At 39.5% G+C, this 21,769-nt stretch overlaps 1 protein-coding gene across 1 annotated transcript in view; it reads right to left on the reverse strand.

Moving 5' to 3' along the window:
• Positions 1–5,770: 5,770 nt before the first annotated feature.
• TSPAN7 (tetraspanin 7) overlaps positions 5,771–21,769 on the reverse strand; it is a 152,279-nt gene continuing 136,280 nt past the window's right edge. The window contains exons 6-9 of the mRNA XM_006148900.2: positions 20,894–21,049; positions 13,898–13,981; positions 7,040–7,115; positions 5,771–6,773 (exon numbers count right to left, since the gene is read on the reverse strand). Coding sequence (XP_006148962.1) covers positions 7,047–7,115; positions 13,898–13,981; positions 20,894–21,049 — 309 coding nt within the window. The 3' untranslated portion in view covers positions 5,771–6,773; positions 7,040–7,046. The remainder of the gene's footprint in view (positions 6,774–7,039; positions 7,116–13,897; positions 13,982–20,893; positions 21,050–21,769) is intronic.

Genomic DNA, 21,769 nt, shown 5'->3' on the forward strand with positions numbered 1-21,769 from the left:
GGGATTGTGGTATGGCCATCTCTTCCTGGGGGGTGACTTCTCATTTTCCCTCCCTCTGTCTCTCTCTAGTGATCACAGACAACCTATGGCAAATTTTATATATATTTAAGAAGTAGGTCCAGTATATACCTCAACCAGATTCTCTTTAAAAATGAAATGCTATTATGTCTAAGGAACTGGATGGACATAGAATCACTTGTAATTACTTATCTCCAAGTGGATAGGTCACTTTCTCTTTACTCATTGATCACATAGGCACTGCTAGACAAGCAATGGCTATTTCCATGTTTAATTTTTGTAAAATGAGACTCATTTCTGGATTAAGAATACTAGCTCTGCAATGTAAGCACAGTCTGGCATTTTCAGCTGTTGTGAACACTGGATTTGGAAGATCATAGTTTCCAGAAGCGTTAGGATTTTCATCTATTAAAAAAAAAAACAACAAAAAAAAAAAACACTACCCATTCTCTTAGGATAGCAGCTTCAGTTACCTGCTTGTTATTATGGGGATGTATGCATGAGTTATAACCAAAAGCTCACTGCAGTCTGCCTTTTCAGCGAGAAGAGAGAACTTCACACATACCTTCTTCTAACTCAGTTCTACTTGTGTCTCAGTTAATGTGGATTTGGGACCATGGAGAATTTATCATATTGGAATTTTGAAAGTAGAGTCTATGCTTGCCCATTTCCATGATTCAGTTTTCATTAAAAGAAAATTAGAAATGCCTAATGCAGATTGAATTTTTCAAATCACATTTCTAGGAGGAAGGGGTGGAAAAGGATGTCCTTCCCGAAAGGTGTCCTCCTCTGAATGTTGAGTCACCTTCTCTCTTTTCCCAACATTTCCCTGTTATTTGCTGTAAGACTCAATAAATGTGTAAGGCCATTCTAGTCACTGCCCTCAGTGGTTCCAGCTATCCAGTGGCTTCCCTGACTGGAGGAATTTCACAGATAAATTATCATATATGATTACATAAAATAAATTTAAACTGAATAGGGTAAGCATCAGGCAGACTAGTCTTCCTGAATGTTTTTACTGAGTTAAACCTCAGTGAAAAGGGAAAATCACTGCATATAAATGAGATCTCATTGCGGTCTGGACCAGCTGATAAATGATATTATCTGCTGGAAAGGAATTATCACCGCCCTTGACACTTGTTCCACCAATTTAACAGAATAGGCATTCTCCACTGTGTACTGGCTTTCATTTGCAAGGAGGATATTGGGCAGAGTGGAGTCGTGTAATCACCTTTCCTCAGTGGTAGAGAGCTAGCAATTAGTATTAATAATTGACTTACTATTAATGATTGACTTATGCTGTAAGCCTGGTTTGCCAGGTGGTCAAACAGCCCAAATTTTTAGGACACCAATCATATTAGGGATCAATCTGTGGCCTAAATCAGTGTTCTCAAACTTGGCTAAAAATAACAATAACAACACAACTCACAAAACAAAACAAAACACAAACACAAAACTTGGCTATGCATCAGAATCCCCTGGGGAGCCTTAAAAAAAAATCCCAGTGCCTAGCCTATCCCTCAGTTCCCTGGTGACTCCAAAGTATAGTTAAATTTAGAAACCAGTGGCCTAAATCCTAAATCACTACTTCTCAAATTTTCGTGAATAAGAATTCCCCAGAGGTCTTGTTAAAATGCAGATTCTCATTCAGATTCTGGGTAGGGCCTGAGATTCTGCAGTTCTAACTAGCTTCCAGGTAAAGCCCTCCCTGCTGATGTAGACCAAATTTTTGTGTAGCTCTGATTCCTCTCATCAGCATCATAATCTGTTGAATAATTCAGTGATTTAAAAAAGTCTTTGATTGCCAGACTCCCAGAGAGGGGAAAAAAGCATACCTCAATGGGGCATGGTCATTTGAAATTCCTGCTCCTTCATTTCTCCATCCTAACAGGATTTGGGTTATGCACACACATGCATCCAGAATGTTTATCAAGCCACCAAGGCTGGGATTCTGACTGTAGTCGGCCATGTGGACTCCAGTTTCCTTAAGCACTAGGTCATCGGGCCTGCCCAGCCCACTTTAAAATGGACTCAGAAGAGATGATGTCAAAGCTTAACTGCTTAAGTTTATGAACTGACTCAAACATAATGAAAGTTCATCTGTTGAAGTAAAACCAACCATTGTCACCTGTTTTCATTTTCTTTCTAAAACCGTCACTAAGTAACCTTATTCATTTATGCATTTTTTTATCTGCCTACTTCTCTAAAAGCATAACTGACTCTGTTTCATCACTATGGTTGCCCCCCACACAGAATAGTGCCTTGCACATAACCGGCATTTAATAAATACCTATGGAATAATTATATAAGCAAAATCCACCAAAAACTCTCATTTCTTTTCATTCAACCCAGACTGCTCTGGACCATCTCTCGATTTGAGTCCAAGTTTGTCTCACTATTACCACCACTCTGGGTTTCTAGACTTTCAGCCTTGTGACTGTTGGCAACTGAATTATACACATCTGTAGCTCCAAAGAAAAGTGTGATCTAGATATTTAAAGAAGGAAGTCTCTGCCATATCCATGGTAATTGAAACAACAGAGATAGATAAAATTGCCCAAGACAACAGTATGAAATAGATGCTCTAGGTTTGGATCCTCAAAACCTCAATCTTTAAAGAAGAAAATACTTTCTTATGCTTTGCACACCCCCACAACATGCACCATCACCACACAGAAACCCGTATGACCAGATCATCACAAATTCTTTCAACTATAACATCATTTCTGGACCTTTAATATTCTGGATAATATTCATTTATCAGATTATCGATGTCCTCTTAAAAATGGAATATTTTTTCTATCAAAGAAATTATATTAATACAACCCACCATTCCATTTCTTTAAATATATCAACCATCATTTAATAATTAATCATCAGAAAGTAAATTTAATAGAAGAATGAGTAAAATCAAATACCAACCAATTTATTTTTAATGATTTCTCTTCAGGGCTATTACTAAGAGATGTATGGTAAAATGGAACTGAGATAATTACTAGATTTTTTTTTTCCAAGAGAAAATAGATATTCAGAAATTTAAAAATCTCCCAGGATAATAGAAAAAAGAACCTTTGATATTTCTAAAAAAAACTTTCAACATTTGATTTTCCTGACCATTAGGACTTCTAAATCTTAAAAAGAAACATTTGCTAAAAATATCATGCCCAAAATACCATGGCTAGTCATGAAAGAAATGGAAACACTAAGATCAATAAGTGGGGTGTAAACTTACTTGTGACATGGTCCTCTTCCCTAAGTTACTTGCTATTCTCTGTTGAGCTACTTGAGAAGTTCCAAAGGGAAGCAAAACAAGCATAGCTGTGGCAAGTTAGATCCAAGACGGTCTTTAATGATCCTAGCTTCCTGATATTCACTCTCTTGTGTAATCTCCTCCATTTGTGCATGAGTTAGACTTATTCACTGACATCTAACAAATATGGTACTATAGAAGTGATGATGTGTCACTCTTGAAGTCAGGCTATAAAACAGTGGCTTTTGTATTGAACACTGTCTTTGATCACTCATCTCAGGATGAGCCCTATGCCAGGTCAATGAGGGAGCCTTGTGGGGAAGCCCACGTGGAAAGGTGCCAAGGGCCTGTCAACAATCAACTGAGTAAGCTTAGAAGTTGAATCCCTTCCCCCAAAATGAGCCTTCACAGGAGACCACCAATAGTTTGGCTGCACCCTTATGAGAGAACCTATGGCCCCGAGGCATCTCACAAGACTGAGTGTGCTGTTCAACTCTTGGAACTGGTAGTTTGGAAAATACACCAGGAACGTGTACGTGCATGTCTCAATCCCTAGAGAATGGAGAAGGGATTATGGCATGGCCACACCCTCTGAGGGGTGATTTCTCACTTTCCATCTCTCTCCCTCTGGCAAGTGCATGCACACTATAGCAAAATCCATTTTTAAAAAAATAGTGCTGCATTAATTGTAAAGAAGACATGATGCAAAAATGGAATGCTATAGAATTCTAGGCTTGTCCTAACCCCTGTGCCCCGCAATTGGAGAAGATACAAACTTTTTTTTTAGAGGGCACATATGCTTTTTGGAGAGAGTTGGAGGGAGGTGAGAAAGCATCCCCCATGGAGAGTGGTCATGCCACAAGTCCTTCTTTTCCATTTCTCCTTTGGAGATTTGCACACACACAGAGCGTGTTCTTTTCTTCTTGTTTTTTTTTGGGGGGGGGGTATTGCCATAGGGCACATGCAATTGTGGGAGATAGACAGTAAGAGAGAAAGTAAGAAATCAACTGCCAGGAGGGATGGCCATGCCACAATCCCTTCTCTTCCACTCTTCCTGGGATTTTTGGCACGTATTCACATATACCCAGTGTGATCTTCAAGCCACTAGGTCTGGGACTTGAACTGCAATTGGCCATGTGTAAGTCCAACACCTCAACCAACATACCACCTGCTGACCCCACCCAGAGTGTTTTTCAAGCCACCATGTCCAGTACTTGAATCACATAGCCATGTGAGATCCAGCTGTCTTAACCACCACATCACCAGATGGCTTGAAGATACATATTTTTATAAGCACACATAAAACAAACACTGCTCACTCAGGTGGTAATGCAAGCAATGGGGAGTAAATACAGATGAAACTTTGCTCACTCCTCCACTACTTACCTCCTGCTGTGTGACCCAGCTCCTAATAGGCCACAGGCTAGTATGTGGCCTGGTGGCTGGAGACTCCTGCTCAAAAATTCCCCTTTTGAAGAGGGGATTTCTGGAGAGTTGGATAGTGCTATGCAGAATTCAGGCTAATAAATGCATATGGTTAGAAAGTCCTCTACATCTTAATTACAGGTTGTCCTATAGAGCATAAGGAACCTTTTAGACCTATTCATTTGAGAACAGATCAATTTCTGTTTTTACTAGTTTTTTTGCTCTGTTTTGTTTGGATGACTCATCAAGAAGAAAAAAAAATTGATCACAGACAATATGTATATATATGTTATTGCCAGAAGGTGCATGTGCTTGCCAGGGAGAGAAAGTACCCCCTCCCCAATGGATGTGGTCAAGTCACCATCTCTTTTCCGCTATTTTGTCATCCTCTTAGGATTTGGGGCATTTGTACACATGTCCTTGTCATGGTTTTCAAGCCTCCAGTCTGAGATTCAAACCACAACCAGCCATATGGGCTCCAGCTCCCTATGTGAAACAGTTAACTGTGCTTTAAGGCTGGCCCCACAGATAATAAATTATAGTGCTATTGGTAAGTTGTGCTTTAAATCAAGTGTGAGCATTCCATATTTAAATACTAATTGAAGCCCTGGACAGATGACTGGTAGGATGTAATCATTTCTCTACATTTATTTGATCTAATCCAGAGAAGAAAGAGGAAAGTAATACACTGTATCAGAAATGATAAAGGAAAGACAGATGGATGCTCATATAATTCCTAAAAGAAACCCAGACTTAAAATTCTGCTGAGATCTTTGACTTATTTCATGGATTTCAGAGGCGTGAAATAATATGAAGTCTCTATTTCTGCAGTCAGCAATATATCCTGTTCATGATAAATTATGTAAGTTTCTGAAATGTCCATAATAAAAAAAAAAAATTTAACCTGTCAGCTTTTTATGCTACTCAATGCTATTTTGGTAGGGTGGGGACCCACATGGAGAGATGTGTCAGTGTGTGAGGTGGTACACCTTAGATCCTCTGAGGAGCAAGATAGAATACAAATATACATTTAAAAACTTCCATAATAATCAAAGAACAGACCCAGAACTCAGCCAATTGTAATTGCTCTATTTATTAATATGTATATCACAAATGTTCACAATATCAATGCATTCTTGTTGGCATGCTAGACAGAGGCATATTTTTTAAGATTTTTAAAAAATATTTTGACTTTTGTTCTCCCTTCACTCTCATTTTTAAATTGATCTGATGAGGTCCTCGATGTCTGTAGTGTCAATGCAAGAAAGAAAATATGGAAATAAGTAGTAAAATAACACAATAGCAATTCATTAGAGAAAAACAAAAGTAGTTTCATTGCCTTCACAGGAAGCAACAACACAACTTCATAACAGAATTATACAGGTTTCAACTAAGAGGTAAAGGTGCACTAAACTGTCTACACATACCTAGGTATGTAACAATAACAAGCTAGGAGGCCACCTAAAATTCAGCAATTTCTTTCATGCATGACACATGCTTTTTCCTCCTCACACATACAATTACCAGTGCATCTCTTTATATGTTCTAGGCAGCCTGAATAAGGTAAAAAAGAGCCTTAGTAAAGGGGAAACCAAACCAAACAAGATTAAGCCAAAAAAACAGATAAGTATCCTCTGCTTATCTACATAAAGGTGTGTGGCATTTATTGACCACAGTGAGGAGCTAACAGGAGCCTCCCACACTACATGCAGGGCCCAATAGGGCCAGTGATGGTGCGATAACCAGTCACTTATGATGAGTTGCAGTTGGACCAAGTACAGATGGAGGAACTGGCACTCACAGGGCCTTGGGATGGGGCTCACTAAGACTAGCTGCAGGGGGACCTGGCTACACTCTGTGGCACAACAGGACTTCACAAAATGGACACTATACATGATACGGGCTGAAAGGTAGAGCAGAGACAGGGTGGGAGTGTCAGTTGCACGCAGGGGGTGGAGTAGGGATTGGGGGCACAGGGAAGGTGTATTATGTACTGTGCTCTAACATTCTTTGGAAGTCTTTCAAAGATTGCTGTAGTTCCTCTTAAAAACAGGTCTCTTATTCCGTCGTTCTTGAAAGACTAAGAGAGAAATTAAAACGTATGAGTGACTCACTATTAACTTGAAAAAAAGAAAGGCAACAAACTAAAGAGAGCATTTCCATATTTTCCATAATAGCACTAATTAGACCTCCTCCCCTGCACTACACAAATGAGATTTCTATGCATGGACAGTTCCACCAAGACCAGGTCATTAAGTGGTCAGGCAGTACTGCTGCCCATGAAATGGGTAGTAGTGCCCCAAAGGCAAACCCTTGAAATTAAATACTTCCCACACTACCACTCACCTTCTCATTACACCATCTCATACTGATTGGCCGTGATGAACCGGGACAGACAACAGGCCAGCAGCATGCCAATCAACTGTTACCAGGGAGAAAAACGAAAGTGAGAATTTCATGTCACTGAAGTATACCTTCTTGACTCCTAGATGTAAATTTTAAATCTTTATTTTAATTGATAAATAATTGCATAGTTTTATGGTGCTTTGACATAAGTACAGTCATGTGTCACAAAAATAACATTTCAGTGAATGATTGTATATAGAGTGGTGGTCCCATAAGACTACACCACATAGCCTGGGGGTGTAGTAAGCTATCACATCTAGGTCTATGTAAGTACACTCTACGATGTCCTGACAATGACAAAATTGCCTAAAGATGCACTTCTTTCATTTTTTTAAATTTTAATTTGTGATCCTGTTTTGGTCAAGTGTTTTTTTGTTTGTTTGTTTGTTTTGTTTTGTTTGTTTTCATTTAACCACTGTGTATCATTACAGCATTTCTTCTGTGGTATCTTTGTTATTAAGTGATGCATAATTATTTATCATTAGATTAACTTTTAACAACTGAAGGTTTCTGTATGTGAATGAAGGGGGATAGATCAAACTTGACTTGAATGAGATCTGAGCTGGAGGGAGTCTAACTGCTGGGACTGGGCCATCAAGAGGCTTTCAAACTGGACATAAGTTTTCAACGGTAGCTCAGTGTGACAATTTAAGAACAACTTCTGTCATTTAATCCTATTAAATTTGTTCATATGTTATGACACTAAAGAAAAAGATTGATAAAGAATTAGTGAGGCATTAACTAAAAGGTCAAAATTCAATTCAAAGCCACAAGCACAAGAATTTGGAAGATTTCTCAACAATGGTATCTTATACACCAGCCTGACAGAATAATATTTCTTTCCTTGAGACAAGAATAGAGACACTTCTTGACCAGGTACTTTCGCTAGTTGTGGTTTGTGAGAAGTAGGAGGGGCAAGAGGAAAATGGAACTTTAAATTCTCTCAACCACGCAGGTATCTGAGGTCTATTTACACCCACAGTCTACCTTCTACTTTTTCAGGGACTCTAGAACAAACAGTAACTTGGCACCTCCACCTCCTCAGAAGACCCCAGTTCTCTACCTGTCTTTGTGCCTTGACCTCACCTATGGTACCAATAAATCTGATAAAAATAGCTGTGACACTATCAAGACACCCTTCAGTACATCTTGTTCTGATCATTAGAAAACAAAATTCTTATTCATGAATCTGAAGAATTAGCATTCTTTAGATAGCAGCCCAACTGTGTATTTGATCCTAGAGACCACTTTCTCTTGGCCAGTGTAATCCCTTCTCCTTAAGCAATTGGGTATGTTTCAATGGATTTGAGGTGAGAATGACATCTAGACATAATCTGGTACACTGTTACTCTCTCAAATGTAGTCTCTTGACCAATAACATCAGCATCACCTGGAACTTGCTGGAAATACACATTCTCAGGCCTCTCCCCAGACCTATTGAATCAGACACTCTGGGAGGCAGGACCCAGCTACTGGTGTTTTAACAAGCACCCCTGAGGAGGAAAGAATCATCAAGTCCACCTAGTCATCCTTATCTTACATTTGTGGCCACATTAAGGTCCCACCATTATCGAGGGCAATACATAAACCATTCTCTTGACTCTTAATGCACCTGTGCAGGTTCTAGCCCCCAATTCTTATCTTTCGTTTAAAAGTAAAACTGTGTTATGGAATATGCAAACTGTAACCTATCATATAAGGAAAAATCATTACCTTATTGGGTTCCCCCTATTTTTTACCAAGGCTCTGGCTAACATCACCTCATGTGATAACATACTATCACACATATACTACTGAGCAGTCAAAGTACCCTGGCTTTAACTTCCAGGCTATTTTGCCAAATAAGAAACTAAAATCCCCCTCATGAGTGCAAGGACTTTGAACATTATAACTTATTTCTTTTTTATTAGATCTGCCATTTTTCAGGGCCAACACATATCAGGACATATTTGATACTATCCAAAAATCAGATTCTAGCTAAAGTAACAAGTATTAGAGGTTCAGGACACATTTAGGTATCATGAATTATTGAATCTTTACCACAACCTTGTGTAATATTATAATCCCAATTTTCCAGATAAGAACAGGTTTAGAAGAGGTTAGAGTCCCCCTCCCCCAAAGTACAAAGGCAATCCACACAGTTCTTAAGTTTGTACTCTCTTCCCCTATCTAAGAATAGCCTCAGCTTTATCCTGCCTTCTACCTAGAAAAGATAAACAGATCCTATCAAGAGTCCAAAGAATTACTGAACATACAAATCATCTCAGCAGTCTGTGGACCATGGGGGAGGTCATGAAGGGAGTGAGGGTCAGGGGATGGGTAAGTAGGAGTAGTATCTGAATTTTTAATTTGCCAAAGGGTACAGGCACTCACCAGAGAGAGACAGAGGGGGAGAGGTAAAAGACATCCCCCAATGGGATGTGGTCACACCACAATCCCTTCTCCTCCATTTCTCATCCTGTTAGGATTTTAGACACCCATGCACACACACCTAACACATATTTTAAGCCACTGAAGCCAGGACTCAAACTGTGTGATCAGCCATATAATATCCTGCTCCCTTAACCACCAGGCCAGGGTTGACCCAGGATCTGTATTTTTGATGTGTATCTTTTCCCTACTAATTCCATAGGCTCAAATATTTTCATTAAACACAGACACACACACACACGCACACACGCACACACACATATAATGGATTTTCTTCCGGTACTATCTGAGGCAGGAATGAAGGTGATCTTTGGCTTTGACATTTAATAGTAGACCAAGTGAGTAGGTCATAATTATAACCTGAATGTACAACAGCTGACCGATTCCAAGCAAGCCACTTAACCATCCCCACTTCTGGCAAATAGCTTTACCATCTCAACTCAGGACTAATAACACTCCACGATACAGGGGATCTATCCAGCCAAACAGGTTTTAAGTTTAGCAAAGTTCTGAGTCTGTTTCTTTTTGATACAGAATGCTAAACACAGAGGCCCAGAAGATAGTCTCACAACACACACATGCACATACAGAGTAAAAAACAAAAGGGTGGAGCAGTGTCATAAATGTCCACATCCAGACACCCTATGACTCTTGTCTTTCAGGCTATTTGTGGGGCGAGGAAGGGGGTGGGGGTGATGTGTATGTATATGCATGCTTTCTCTCTCTTTTTTTCCCCCCAAGTCATCTTCAATGAAAGAATAGCTGCCAAAGACATAAAGAAAAGATATCCTACCAAAATACATTCAACCTCCTGCTAGAAATTTACAGGGCAGCAAGATCTAGAAATCAAGTTCAGACAGTGGGTGTTTTCTTGAGAGGGCAAAGGCAACAGGAGTTTGTGTAGAGAAGCATTAAATACCTGAGAAGACTCTGCTGTCCAAAAACAGAACTCAGGGGCTTTAAGTTAGCTAAATTAGCTAACAGGGGATAAAGTTCTAACACAGTCTTAGCCCAGCAAAGTGGTGGTGCAAGTAGTAGGGTATGGCTATGCAATGCAATGCTAGAGTCACATGGAGGGCCTGGGTTTGATACCTGGGGCCAGGCTGAATATGCTGGGTGTGGTGGTATACACCTGTAATGTAACTGGGAGGTTGGGATGGGAGGACCACAGCATTGTGAGACCCTGTTAAAAAAATACCTCTTCTCTCTCTCACACATAAGAAAAATAAAAAAAACCAACAACTCTACACTCAGCCTGATTTTCCTTGTATCTCATACCAACTTTAATCCCTGAGACTATAGACGTGCAAGGACAATTCCTTCGACCAGATAACAGTATGAATGTCAATAAAAGCAGGCAAAGAAAAGGGCAAGGAGAAGAAGGTGGACAGCAGATGTAAGAAAGTGAGAGAGAGAGAAAGAGTGAGTACAAGAAAGCTCTGTTCTTTCCCACTCACTTTGGTCTCTATTCAGTAGAGTCTGCTTTATTATAGGAAATTAATGCATGGAACAACACAACTGTCCCTCGATATCCATAAATATTTGGTAAGTTTTACTATGATATTAGTTCTAAAATGTGTGAGCACATGTTGCCAGAACTTTGGTTCTGGCTCATTGACCAGGATCAGTAGGGCTGGTTCTTCCTGAACAGGTGTGTAGTAAGTGGCTGCCATTATCCCTGGGAAGCCCTCCTTTAGCCAGCATCTGGAAGCCAAGTTCAGCTTCCAGGAATACTGAGGCTGCTGGCACCAAAAACAGCTGCAGTTCCTGGAGCATTTGACTGGTAAAAGTCAGTCATGGCTATTCCTTTGTCTTTCTCGAGCTGAGCAAAGTAGGTTTCAAGTCTGCCCTGCTGGACCTGCCTGACAACATGGGTGCATTGCACTGGCTGTGCAATGTCACTGAGCTTTGTTCTTTATTTTCTTATGCCAACAACTATGTGGTACCTTGATGAGATCTCAGCTCACTGCAGAGAGTTTTCGTTTTGGAATTCTTTGGGGCCAAAGCCCTATTCTCAATGCCCCACAGTGCCACAGAGCATATTCAACAATACTCCAGTTAGGGTTTTCATTAAATTAGCATAGAGAGATTAATGCTCATCAGGCCATATAACCACTTGTCTAAATATATGAGTTGCTTCACAAGGATGTGTTAAAGAGGCATGGAAGAGAGGTATTAATCAGATTCTTCATTACTTGGAAAAGGATCCACTTGACTTGATTCATCTCATGAATGAAAATAAGATCTTCCTCCCTAACACATACACACACAAACACACACACACACACACTCAGAGGGCACATGGGAATATTCTCGGATGCTAAGATGTTTGTTTCATCGTTGCTCATAGAGGTTCTCTTCTCCTCAAGTATGATATGGGCATCCTGTCCTCTATGGTTTCAGGATAGCTATTAGGGGAGACTGCAGCAATATTTTTTTCCTCCAAGAGGACAGTCCTCCTCAAATGACAAGCACAAGCCTGTCCTTCCAGTGTTAACAACTTGATGCTACACATACATGTGTTAAGTAAACTGTATATTTAAGGCTGCCAAGTGTATCCTGCAAATTTGCATCAGTCACCCGGTTTAGATCCTCCAAAACGTCCCCCGGTCATTACAGAGATACAACCAATTGTTATTATTGAAATATTTATAGCAACTGGAGGAGAGTTTAGTGAAGTCTTTGCAATGTCTCTGGAGACTGAGCTAATTGGAATTGTTTGTGACCCCACTACAGTTTGTCTCTGTGTTGCTGTATTGAGAGATTAATTCGCTTCATGAGCTGCAAAACATCTGAAGCAAGGTAAAAGAGAATTTTGAAACTGCAACAAGAAATGCTTTCATGCTAGCTGAATCCACATGCTCTGCTCTTATGAGATGAAATGTCTTACAGCTTTGTAACTGTTTGGAAAGAAAAACTTCTATACTTCTTTAAGGCCAAACTCTACTTGCAAAAACAAATGTTATACTATGATGCTATTCTTTGATATAAGTGAGGGGCTATACAGGTATGTTCATTTGATGATAATTTGTTATGCTATAAACTTATAATTTATGCAATTTTCTGTACATTCCATATTTCAGTAAAAATGCTTCTAGGAACAAAGTTGAATAAAATTAAAGTGTGTCTGCAATGCTAAGCAGCAGGGACAGAAGTACAAACAGGTGGGGGAAAGTAATTAGAGTTCAAGATAGCCTATATCGAAATTAGAGCTGTGGAAAGATTACTTAGGCAACATTAATTACACTTTGTTTGAAAAACATCTGTTGGCCTGAAAAATGTCTCAGTTAAACATAAATAAAATTTTAATGTTGTTGCTAAGTATAAATGGCGATCCTTCCACCCATAGCAATATTATAGCAAGGACACATCACTTGGCTGAGCGATCAGAAGCCTATTGGACAGGGTCCTGCCTGAGGGACGTGGGCTAAATTTTAGATTTTACTTAATCTTGCTCCATGGTTGAGTCTGTGTGGTTTACTTAGTTTGCACAATTCCCTCTCCCATTGTTTTTCAGAGGGTGAGTAGGGATAAGGGAATATAAAATTTAAAACACAAAAACTTGGTTTCCTCTTTTTTTTTTTTTGGAGAGATTTTCACTGTAGGGCGCGTGCGCTCGCCAGACAGACAGAGAGAGGCATAGAGACAGAAAGCGAGAAATCACCCCCCAGGGGGGATGGTCACGCCGCAATCCCTTCTCCTCCATTCTCCTCTCGGGATCTTGGGCACGCACGCACACGCGCCCAGCGTGAGTTTTTAAGCCACCGGGTCCAGGACACGAACCGCGGTCGACTACGTGGGAGTCCAGCGACATAGCCATTATGCTAACTGCTGGTTCCCAAACTTGGTTTCCTCTTAAGAACAAGAATAATAAAACCTGGAGATTAAAATAATGACAAGAAAAAGCCTGTTAAATTTAGTCTTTCATTAAGGGAAAGATTTCACACATAATCTATGGGAACTAAGAATGAACAAAAAAGGGACAGGTCAACCAGGAAAAAAACCTCCTCCCAATCCAGATCAGCCATTTGATGTTTTGAGTTGTTTATGCTCCAATTAAGCCAGTAGGTTGTTCAGTTAACCTCCATTTGACCTACAGAAGAAGCAAGTTGTTTTTCTGGAGCTAGTCATTAGTTGAACTGTAACCGATATTCCCTTGATGACAAAACTTCATTTAAGTTGAAAAAAGAAAATCAATAAACAGATGACCTGAGGACTAACAAGCAAGGAGCTCTGACCCCATCTATCAACCTTTCCCAAGGCACAGGAAGGCTGGCAGAGGACTGAGGATCTGGAGGCCAGAGAGGGAAACTAGAGCAGGAGGCAGGGAAGAGGGCAGAGCAGGCGACACACAATTTGGGGGGCTACCTGGGAGAATGCAATTCCAAATGCCACTCCAGCGATGATTCCCATGTTAGTCTCCATGAAGCTGGTCACCAGATCATAACAACCCTGGAAACAGACAGACATATTTAATCCAGGCCAGGCCAGACTACATTCACCTGTGACACTCCTACATATAGTCTAACCTTATTTAAGCTAATAAAATGGCAACTTCCCCAAGGAATTTACTACCTTCTTTTCAAACTTTAAAAAAAATCCCAAACATTCAAAAACAATAGAGTACCACAACGAATTTTCACGTGACCCTGCCCTTAACATCATGACACATGGCCAAACTTGTTCCACCTAAACATCCTGATCCCCATCCCCTGGCTGGATTATTTAAAAACAAATCCCAGACAGAATTTCATCCACAGATGTTTCAGCAGTAGGATTAAATTTAGCAAAAAATCTGCAAGTCTTTAGAAGCAAACACTGTAAACTTACAGAAGTAGACTTGAACAGATGAAAAAGCATTCCTCATTTTTGAACAGGAAACCTTAGCATCATTAGCATAGTTACTAGCATTTGGATAACAAATGACAAAATCTTAGGTAAACAAAGTGAAATCATCTAGCCAGAGAAAGGTGTCTGAATATCTGCCAACTTTACAGAGTTTCAGAAATAGTTAAGCCTTTTTTTTTCCCAGTAGGGAAAAATTAGATATGAATATATATATATTTGTTTTTAATATGTTTTTTTAGTTGGGGAAAACCCATGTTCTAGGGCCATCTTTTCTGAAAATTTACTATGTGAACTTGAAAAAGTCACTTCCACTTCTGGATGTCAACAACTTTATCTAAAAAATATAATAAAATAAAATGAATTTCCCTTTAGCAAATGAAATCAGTTTTATGATAAAAACCAACAATTATCACTTATTTCAATGTTAGCTTAAAATTATAAAGTTAATTTGTTTAAAATGAATGATATGGTTGGGGTTTAACAAAGCAGCTAAAAAAGTATTTTTGTTGTCTTCTGGATTGTATTTTATCAATTCAGTCCAGATAGGAAACACCACATCTTGTGCAACACCAATAATGCAAAGGCCAAGACTCACTCTTCCTGGTAAATCCCTGAGTTTTAGGTCAAACAGCAAAGGTGTGTGTGTGTGTGTGTGTGTGTATCTGGAATTGGCCAAATCAACTCAGTGTTTTGAAATGACTTATTCGGTTAAGAAAACACAGCCTTTTTCCAGTTTCTTGAAAAAGAGTTTCAACATCAATACATAAAGTCTATGAAAATTAAAGACATTAATAAATAAAGATGGTTCTTATTTATTAAGAAAGGTACAGTACGTTGTAGTAACATCTGAAGAACAACAACCAAAAACGAACAACAACAAAAATCCTGGCATGTCTCCCATTTTTTAAGAGTTATTTATTTAATTCCATTTGTTGTTATTATTTTTAAAAATTGACCAGAGAGAGAGACAGAGAGAGAGAGAGACAGAGAGAGAGAGAGAAAGGAAAAGCTTTCGAGAAAGTAAGCCACCAGGTCCAGGACTTAAACAACAATCAGCCATGTGGGAATCCAGTGCCTTTAACCACCACACCACCTGCCGGCCCCGTATGTCTCCAATTTTTATTTTTTTATTATTAATTTTTTAATTAATTTATTTGGAGAGGTTTTTGCTATAGGGCACATGCACTTGTCAGAAAGACAGAGAGAAACAGAGAGACAGAAAGCGAGAAGTCACCCCCAAGGGGGATGGCTACGCCTCAATCCCTTCTCCTCCATTCTCTCGGGATCTTGGGCATGCACACGCATGTGCCTGGTATGAGTTTTAAGCCACCGGGTCCGGGACTCAAACTGCAGTCGACTACATGGGAGTCCAGCGGCATAGCCATTACGCCAATTGCTGGTCCCTGTCTCCTATTTTTAAATTAAAAATTTAAAATTTCTAACACATAGCTAGTGAAAATCCTGCTGATGCTATATCTTCTAGTAAGTGATAATTTATATATTCATAGTCTGTTTGCAGAGAAAAGGTACATTAACTTAGCAGCAGTGCTCTGACAGATTTTCTTTTCTTTCTTTCTTTTTAAAAATTTTCTAGAGGGTGCATAGTCATGAGAGAGAGGAGAGAGAGTGAAAATGTATCTCTCCTCCATGGGGAACAGTCACATCACAATCCCTTCTCCAATTTTCCCTCTGAGATTGGGGCATGCATGCATGCGTATGTGCCCAGTGTGTTTTTCAAGCCACTGGATCCAGGACTTGAATCGTGCCATAAGCCATGTGGAATCTAGGCACTTTAACCACCATGCCACTGGCCAGTTGGATACACGTTTTTAATGCAATTAACAAACTACATTCTTTTCTTATCTGATGCAAATTTGAAGGCCAAGGTGGAGGTGGAAAATATATTATTGTTCATGGGGAGTTTTGAAATTTGATTCTCTATAGTAGAAGCTTGCTGATTTCTCTTTTACTGATAAAACTATATATCACAGTTTTTTCAAAAGATAGTGGAAGTGAAGAGAGTTTGGGGTAGGAGTAAGACAAAGTGGGAAAAGAGGGAGATATTCTACTTTTCCAGTGTGAGCAGTTATGATAGCATCTTGTTGTGTTGATTATCATTACGAATGTGTTGAATCTTCCCTCTGAAGAGAAATGACCAGCACCAGTGTTAGGTAAGTTCAAGATATGTAAACACAAACCTGATAACACAACCCTGAGAGAGGCAAGGTGGGTTATTTAATTACTCTGTAAAATAGTTTGGGGCTAGCTGCAGTGGTAGAGTGGTAACACAATGCTTTGAAATGCTGAAGTCACATGGGAAGATCCCAGGTTCACATCCTGGGATGTCTCCCTGCATACACCAGGCACATGTGTGTGATCCTGCCTGGCTGAGGCTGGGGATGGATCATGGTGTGAAAATCCTGTTAGAGTTATCTGTCTCTATCTATCTGTGCTCCCCGACCCCTGCTGCTTCTCTCATGAAAGAAACAAACTTAAAATAAGTTTGACATAGATTTTATTTTCTGTTTGCTTCAGTTCTACACCTAAGCTGATTATGTTTTTCTTTATTTGGAGAGGTCTTTGCTATAGGGTACGTGCGCTCACCAGAAAGACAGAGAAAGACAGAAAGACAGAAAGCGAGAAATCACCCCCCACCTGGGGGGATGGCCACGCCGCAATTCCTTCTCCTCCATTTTTCTCTCAGGATCTTGGGCATGCACGCACACACACCCAACGTCAGTTTAAGCCACCGGGCCTGGGACTCAAACTACAGTTGGCTACGTGGGAGTCCAGCGACATAGCCAATATGCCAACTGCTGATCCCCGAATATGTTTTTCTAAATTATTATTTCTACTCCATTTTAGGATATTTTAGAGTTAGTCACATTATTTTTGATAAGGTCACTCCAACCAGCAAGGGAAATCAGAAAAATGCAATAATTGCCTGGCATTAGTCCAATGGTGACGAAACAATTCTCTCTAACCCTTACTTCTCAACATATAGTTCTTTACTATAATTATTACTTACTATTTATTTTTTAATTTGCTAAAGGACACGCGCACTTGCCAGAAAGAGACAAAGAGATGGTGAGAGAGGTAGAAAATACCCCATCATTGGGGTGTGGTTACACCACAACACCTTCTCCATTTCTCCATCTTTTTGAGACCTTGGGCATGCAAGCACAAACACCTGGGGTGTTTTTCAACAACTAGAGCTGGGATTCAAACTTCATGCCATGGGGCCAGCCCATGTGTGGTTCTTGAATTAGCAGCACTGCATCATCTGGAAACTTGTTAGAAATGCAGAATCAGAGGTTCTACTCCAGAACTCCTAAATCAGAATCTGCCAAATCTCTGGGTTATTTACTCTTAAAAACTTTAATGAGTTTTAGTTAATTTTAACAAGACTTACAAATACTCCGTATGCCCATTCAAGTTTGAGAAGCACTCTTCTTTCTATAAGAGAAGTCTCTTCACTATTTTACTCCAAATAAGAAAGCAAATTAATACATCCTATCAGTAGTATCATGACTTAACATGATAAAATGAAAATGATTCAAGCTCTTTTGTTGTTATTTAAACAAAACACAAGAACAAAATCAAAATAAATGTTTCCAATCTTTGGACTTTTCTGTTTTTCACTATATGAACCCAAAAGCTCATTTCTGGGTCTCAGTGTAGATCTGCAGACTGCAAGGGCTACAACCACAGGCCATGTTTGCATTCAACCTTAAATTCTCCACTAAACCATGATCTTATCTACCTACAACAATCTCTCTCAATTTCCTCATATGAAAGCCTGGTTATCAGGTGTGAGATAAATCTACAGTTACCTGCTATGTCTCCTAAGGAAACACTCAAACACAGAACAGTTCATTTTTTCTCTCTCACCATGTCTAAATCAACACAGTCACCAATGGAAAGCATCTGCAAATGGCAGACTAAACTATCAGGAGTAGAAGACTAGTCCCAGACAGGTTCTGAGAAGAGGTGTCTCTGTATTTGCCAACTAGACTAGCTCTTCCTCTTGCTTTTCCAAGTTGTCAAGGAACTCCTACAGAGCAAGAGATCAGTCAGTGCCATCAGCCAGCTGAATCTACAGACATTTCATCCTCTGCTAGAAACATCAAAATGATGCCTGACTCAAACCCAAATAATAAGTATCCCTGTGTAATTGTTCACACGTCCATCTTGTTCTCTTCCAGTTATCTGTACAAGGTGCTGCCAGGTAAGAGCTAAGAATGAACTTTCTGTGCTATCAGAATATAGGGCTTAAGACACCAAAAAATCTACAGGGATAATCCATTTATTCTAAATCACAGGATTTCATATAACTGGAATGTGGCAGCAGTTAAGTCTCCTGACGGACAGAGTGGCTAACATTCATGAATCTCTGAATTTCTATCTCCTCTCTACTCCTATCTCCTAACTTTTGCAGATGAGGGGTTAAGACTCAGGTGAGAGAAGTAATTTGTCTCAGAGGTTCATGTGGGCATTACATGAGACCGTCCAGTGAAACTCAACAGGCAAATTTCAGTTTTCAGTCACTTTTTCTCCTCTAAAGGAGCCAGGCTTGACAATAAAGTAGAAGTGAGAGAGAGACTACGTGCCTCTTCAAGTATTTGAGGTGCCCAAGTAAATATAAAACAGGATTATCATAGGGAAGTGTGGAGCAACGCCAACCTGTAAGTTATCGATGGAGTGCAAAACAATGCTACCCTATCTTTCTTTCTAGAAATAATTGTAAGGATTGTCGATGTGCTACAGGATATGCCACCAAACTTGTTTTAAGATTCTCATGAAAGATCCTCCCTACAGGGACTGGCTGCATCATTTCTAATAAAGGACTCAGTATAATACAGTAGAAGATAAACTTTACCGTATCATGGTTACATTTATACTACAGATAACACTTACCTTGCCTTTAATCTATGCCAGGAACTATGTTTTAGATACTTTATTTCATTCAGTCCTCACATCTACTCTAAGGAACAGAAACTATTAGTATCCCCATTTCACAGATAAAGCAAGACCAGAAAAAGTTAAGTACCTTGACCAAGATCACACGGCCAGTAAGTGGCTGAGCCAGAATTTAAACTAGAATCTAACATCAGATCTTCTGGATTCTCGATTTTCAAAAAAAGAAGTTTGGGTAAAAAAGAAAATACTTTTACCGGAGTTGATGGGTGTTACTTTTTACAGACAACCTCCTGAGGCTCTGCTATAGCAAACAAGTCACTGCCATAGATCATGGTGTTTCTTTCATAAATCACAATGTCCATCATGTGCCAGATATGCTTGGCACTTCATAAATGGGAACATAAGGACACATATGGGTGCTTGTAAAAGAGCCAGAAGTCACTTTATTAACTAATGAGAGACAAAGGAAGCCTCAAAGTTTGGGTTCATAAGAAAATCCCAGTAGGAACAGATGCCCTCTTAGCAAAGACAAGAAGCTATAAGTACTGAATCTTACTGAACCACACTGACAGCAAAACAGGAAGCCCAGAATGACAAAATGAGCTTCCAGAATGGCAAGAAATCCTTACAGTGATTATGCTACAAATACCAACATTAAATGGGTAAAATACAGAAACCACCTAATAACATTCTTATCTTGAGAGAATATCTATCTTCTCTCTATGAACTATTCAGTAGTTGGCTCAGATCACACAGAATTCTGAAGACATCAGAAGATTAGAATTTTATCTTAGTAAGAAAATAAAATTTACCCCATGGCTGAATAAGCATAGGTAAACTCAATAACAGGTCTTATCCCTTCCTTCTATTTCACCAAAACAGATTTTACATATGGCATCTTTAAATGCTTAAGAATGTAGATAGCCTTCACGTGAAGTTGTATCATGTCTTCATATTCTCTGCAAACTGGAATACAGAATTGATTTTCCTTTTCTCTGACTATTGAAATTTCCTTTCTCTCACCTCCACTATGTATCAAGTTTTAAATTTCTTTTAGGGTATTTTTTCCCTCTAATTTCGTTGGGAATCAGGATGCTGACAGTGAGTTGAATTGGAGTTGCTGATTTCTTTTCCTATGGCAGTGAACTCCCTAAAATAAAGGCCACCCTCCAAGCAGAAGCAGATGCTGTCTGTCAACTCTACTCCCCGCTTTCTGCCAAAGACTGGCACCCAGCTGTGAATAATTTCATGTTTAGATGGTATATTAAGCAGAAGAAAGACACTCAGAAAGAAGAAAGCCAACATTCTCTTCCTGACATAAGCATCAGAGTTAACAGGAACCACTTGCCTTCATATCTGTGCCTGGTATATACTTGCTATGGGAGAGGACTGCAAGTCTGATATGAGCCACAGCTTTCCCTTTCAGAAGTGAGCAGCCTTATACCTCTTGCAGGCAATCCAAAAAATCACAAAGGAAGATTCTTGACTCCCTCCCGAACTGCCATTTCTAACCAAGATGTCATAAATTCTGATAAACTAAATAGCCCTCCCAAACATTCACCACTGATCCCATCAAGGCCAGGAGGAGGTAGGTACCTTCTGGTTAACTTTGGTAGCGGCCACAGTCAGATTGTGGAGATCCTGGGGATTACAATCAGTCTCGTTCATGCAGCAACTTGGGGGGATGCCATGGTCCAGGAAGTAAGGGCTGGTGCTCCAGTTGGTGTAGTTCTGCACGCCACAGCAGCTCAGCTATGAACAGGGAAAGGAAAAGAATCAGAGTGGCAGATCGAAGACACTGTGGTCTCCTCACTTGCTGCCCTGTACCCTTTAAAACAGAAGCATGGGCCAAGTTCCTAAGACAATATGTACAGCTTTTGTGAGTAAAGATGAACTGAAACGTCCCTGACAATGATACTCATTTTGATACTCATTTGAACACAGGGAAGGAAGTTAGTTTGGGATTGTATATCTGTTGGCTTTCTTATTACCTCTACAAAGCAAAGCAGTGTTTCTCTGTCCTAGCTAAGCATCAGAATCACTTGCATGAGTTGGTGTTGTTAAAGCTATAGATGTGTACATTGACTAAATCAGATTGTTGATGGGGGAGCTGAGGCAAATAATGGTTTTAAAAAGCTTGTCACTGGGGGTTAGAGAGGGATAGCAAGAGAACACATAGAGAGGCATGACATTAGTGGGACACAGAAATGGTTTATTACCTGTTGATGATAACATGTATAGTATTCTCAACTGGACTGGTCTGAGAAGTATTTTATGTTGGGTAAATTCTTTATACAAGCCAAATATATAGTGATTGAATGTTTAAAAAAATAATGAGAATAAATAATAATAATCTGAAAAAAATGATGAAAAGCTATTTGATGATAATGATGTGGATAGTAATGTCTTTGTCTTGACTGATATGCATGGTAATTGTGCTGGAAAAAGAAATGTAATAAACTGTAAAGATAT

Source organism: Tupaia chinensis, unplaced genomic scaffold, assembly GCF_000334495.1.
Source record: "Tupaia chinensis unplaced genomic scaffold, TupChi_1.0 Scaffold000248_2, whole genome shotgun sequence".
Classification (NCBI taxonomy): domain Eukaryota; kingdom Metazoa; phylum Chordata; class Mammalia; order Scandentia; family Tupaiidae; genus Tupaia; species Tupaia belangeri.